The sequence below is a fragment of the Ammospiza caudacuta genome, chromosome 7, assembly GCF_027887145.1.
Source record: "Ammospiza caudacuta isolate bAmmCau1 chromosome 7, bAmmCau1.pri, whole genome shotgun sequence".
NCBI classification, from domain to species: Eukaryota; Metazoa; Chordata; class Aves; order Passeriformes; family Passerellidae; genus Ammospiza; species Ammospiza caudacuta.
In genome coordinates, this window is record NC_080599.1 from 17,730,597 (window position 1) to 17,734,543 (window position 3,947).

Here is a 3,947-nt window from a genome sequence, read left to right on the forward strand (position 1 = left end):
GGGAGATTTGAACGGCGCGGCGCGGCGGATCCCGGCAGCGGCGTGGGGGTCCCGCACACCTGAGCTCACCCTGACTCTCCCTTCCCCAGCCGCTGGGTCCCCTTCTGAACTCGCCCTGACCCTGCGGTGGACTCGGCAACACCATGCCCCGTCCCAAACCCACCCCCCGACGGCGCGGGCGTTCCCCAGTCCCCCCATCGCCCCCGCGGCGGGCACGCAGTGAGTGAGGGGCGGGGGACTTCCCTTATAGACACCCCTTATGGACCTCCTACATCGAGCCCCCTTTCAGGCCCCCCTCTAGAGCACTCCTATGGACTCCCTCTATTGTTTTCCTCCGCCCCTAGCCTGTGCCCTATATACCCCTATATGCTTCCACCTCCTAGAGTCACCTCACATTCCCTCTCCCCTATAGCCCCTCTACCCCCATACTCCCTGTCCCCTATAACTCCTCTATGTCGGCCATAACTATAGCTCCCTATAGATCCTTTATACCCACAATGTCTCCCCAGACCTTACAGATCACTTATAACCCCCACAGCCTTCCCCTGTCTCCCTGGCCCCTATTGATCCCCTATAGCCCTCTGTGTTCTGACAGGCCCTATAGATCTATACCCCCCATGTTCCTTCAGATCCCCCCATCTCTGCCCTCCAGGCTAAATACATCCCCTAAAGCCCCCACAGACCCCTATCCGATGCCCCCACAGGGCGCCGCCCAGGGCAGCGGGCATTGCAGGAGATCCGCACGTACCAGAGAAGCACCCGCCTGCTGCTGCGCCCCGGCCCCTTTGCCCGCCTGGTGAGAACCCCCCACATCGCTAAAATCCCCAGACACCCCGATTTCCCCCCCAGAACCTCCCCAGCACCCCCCCATGGACTCCCAAACTCCTCTGGGACCACACAGATCATCTCAGATACCCACAAAATCTACTGTGGGACCCCCAAACCCCTCCAGGACCCCCCCAATTTCACCCCAGAACCTCCAGCATTGTCTGGGATCTTCCAAACTACTCTGGATCCCCTCTCTTGGGATCTCCAAATCCGTCTCAGGACACCCTAGATCAACCCTCTCGACCCTGCAACTTCCCCCAGAGCCTTCAAATCCACCCTGGGACCCTTCAGCTCCCCATTGGACTCTCCCAAATACCCACTGAAACCCTTCAAACAATCCCGAGGACCCCTTCAAATCCCACCCCAAATCCACCCTGGGGCCCCTGAAATCCAACCTGGAACCCTCCAACCTCCCCCTGGACCCCATCCCAAAAACCCACTGCGATTTTCCAACCCCCTACAGACCCACCAAGTTACCCCACAGAACCCCAAATCACCCCCTGGGACTCTTCATGACCATCCCTTTCCCCCAGGCCCCCCCCTCAACCCTGTTCCATCCCTCCCCATGTCCTTGTCCTCCCCATCCTTGTGACATGGTGAGCCTGTCCTCCCCCAACATCCTTGCATATCCTCCAATGTCATTCTGTGGTTCCAGACATCCTTGTGTCCTGCCACCTTCAGAGGCTGCATGGATTGAGAGTTCCCTGTGCCCCTCCTGCTGTGCTGGCACTGTCCCCCCATCCCATCGGGGTGTCCCCATGTTCCCATGGCCGAGCATGTTCCCAAGATGTTCCCAGAGTGGTGCTTCCCCCCTGCCTCCCACCTGGCAGATCCCAGGGTGTCCCCATGGTGATGTTCCCATGTCCCCACTTCCCAGTGTATTCCCAGGTGCTCCTGTCCCCAGTGTTCCTCTCCCTGGGGTGTCCCCAAAGTGTCTCCAGGGTGATAACAAGGGTGTCCCCAGGGCAGTGTCTCCACATCTCCAGGGTGTCACCATGGTGGTGGCCCCAGCCCGGGATGTCCCCAATGCCCCCATATCCCCTCCATGTTGTCCCGATGTCCCTGCACTCCCTGTGACCCTGCTGCCCCCATGTGCCCCCCTCGCTGTGCCCTCTCTGCCACAGGTGCGGGAGCTCTGCCTGCTCTTCACCCGCGGGGTCGATTACCGCTGGCAGAGCATGGCCCTGCTGGCGCTGCAGGAGGTGCGGCTCGGGGGGCCCAGGCATGATGGAGGGAGGTCACAGAGGGCTGGAGGGGCCCTATGGGTCCTGCAGGGGTATCCAGGGACTTAGGGGTGTGGGGAAGGGGCTGAGGGGGATCTCATGGGTACTGAGAAAGTTTCCATGGGGGCTGGGGGGCTGTGAGTGCTGCAGGGGGAATCTCTGGGGGCTGGGGAGGTCCAAGAAGGTCTCTTTGGATGCTTGGATGAGGCTGAGAGGTTTGTTGGGTGTATGTGATGGGAGCTGAGGGGGAGTCTAGGAGGGTCTCCATTGGCTGGGGGTAGGGTCTATGGGTTCTGGGACAGGGTTCTATGAATGTTGAGAGGGTCTCTGGGTGCTGGGTGGGGCGGGGTCCCTTATTCCCAGGGTCTGTCAGGGATTGAGGATGGGTCATTGGGTCTTGATCCCTCCCTAACACATTTGCAAGCACAAGGTGCTTCAGTCAACCATGGGTGGGTTTGGAGGGACCCTGCCCCCTGGGTGTGTGTTTGAGGGGAGTCTCTGACCCGGGGGGAAGGTGTGGGGGTTGGGGCAGGCTGGGGAGCTTTGGGGACCCTCCCTCAGGTTTTGGTTCACAGGCAGCAGAGGCCTTCATGGTGAGGCTGTTGGAAGACGCATACCTGTGCTCACTGCACGCCCGCCGAGTCACCCTGTTCCCCAAGGATCTGCAGCTGGCCCGGCGCCTGCGAGGGCCCGAAGCGGGGGGCATCTGAATGAGGACCCCCTGGGGAGTCTCTCCTGATAATTTCACACCCATAATCTTACTGGGACCTCCTATGGGACCATCATGCTGAGACCCCCACCCCCCCCCACCCATAGGTCCCCCAAGCCCCCCCTCGTGGACCCACCCCATAGACTTCCCCACCTCAGGATCCCCAACAACCCCTTCAGGGACCCATCTCCGGGTGGAGGTCCCCTTCCTTAGTCCAGCACCTCTCAGATTATTGAGGACTGCTACCCATGATCCCCCTGGAACCCCCATCACCAGCATGCCAGTCCCAGGGAAGCCTACTCAGGACCTCCACCCTGCTGGAGACCCTCCCAGTTTTGCTGTACCCCAATAAATGTTTGTGACCCCTAGGTGCTGATGCTGGGGAGTTTGGAAGGGATTTAGAGGTAAGGCACTACAGGGAGTAACTCTGGAGGGCAGGAGAACCCACAGGGAGAGGTCCTCTGAGCATTTTAGTTGAGGGCACCTGGAATGGGGGCCAGGAAGGTCTTGGGGCCCAAGGGGTTCCACGTGTAGTGGTGGTGGGGGGTCGTCTAAGGGGTTGGTGCTTAAGGGATTCGCTTTTTGAGCGGAGGTCAAGGCTTTAGGGGCGGTGCTTAGAGGTGGCTTGAACGTGGGTAGGGTTTCCTGTGGGGGGCCGGGCTTAGTACCCCGCGGGGGTGGGGCTCTGGAGGTCTCCCGTTCATGGGCGGAGCTTCAACGGCATCCCCGCTATGGGGCGGGGCTTGGGGAGGGCCACACTTGGGAGGCGGGGCCACGAGGGTTCTGGACGGTCCCCGGCTGCTTTTCCCGCTGCTGCCGCTCGGGGCGCTGCTGAGCGGGGAGGGGCGGGACCTGCAAGGGCGCTGCACTGGCAGCGCCTGTGCCCGCGCCTGAGGGAACGAGAGGGACCTCAGAACGGACCCGCCCAACCCTGCCCTGGGACTCCAACCCCCCCTTCCTCATGCCTTGGAGACCCCTCCCGAGCCTCAGAACCCAAAACCTACCCTGGGACCCCAAGTCCCCTTAAAACCGCCCATCGCTGCCATCCTTGGGGTACCCTTTGAGCCCCCCAAACCTCAGGGACCCCAAATATCCCCTCCTAAAATCCCAGCCTAGCCCCCACCCACCTGGTTTGGGATACCTCCAGTTTTGGGGTCTCCTCGACCCTCTTTTTTTCCCTAGACAGT

At 61.2% G+C, this 3,947-nt stretch overlaps 1 protein-coding gene across 1 annotated transcript; it reads left to right on the plus strand.

The window, feature by feature from the left end:
* On the plus strand, window positions 1-3,118 carry CENPA (centromere protein A). Its single transcript, XM_058808914.1, has 4 exons — window positions 1-219; window positions 705-796; window positions 1,953-2,030; window positions 2,627-3,118. The coding sequence occupies exons 1-4, from the start codon at window positions 144-146 to the stop codon at window positions 2,759-2,761; spliced, it is 381 nt and encodes a 126-aa protein (XP_058664897.1). The 5' UTR covers window positions 1-143; the 3' UTR covers window positions 2,762-3,118.
* Window positions 3,119-3,947: the final 829 nt, after the last annotated feature.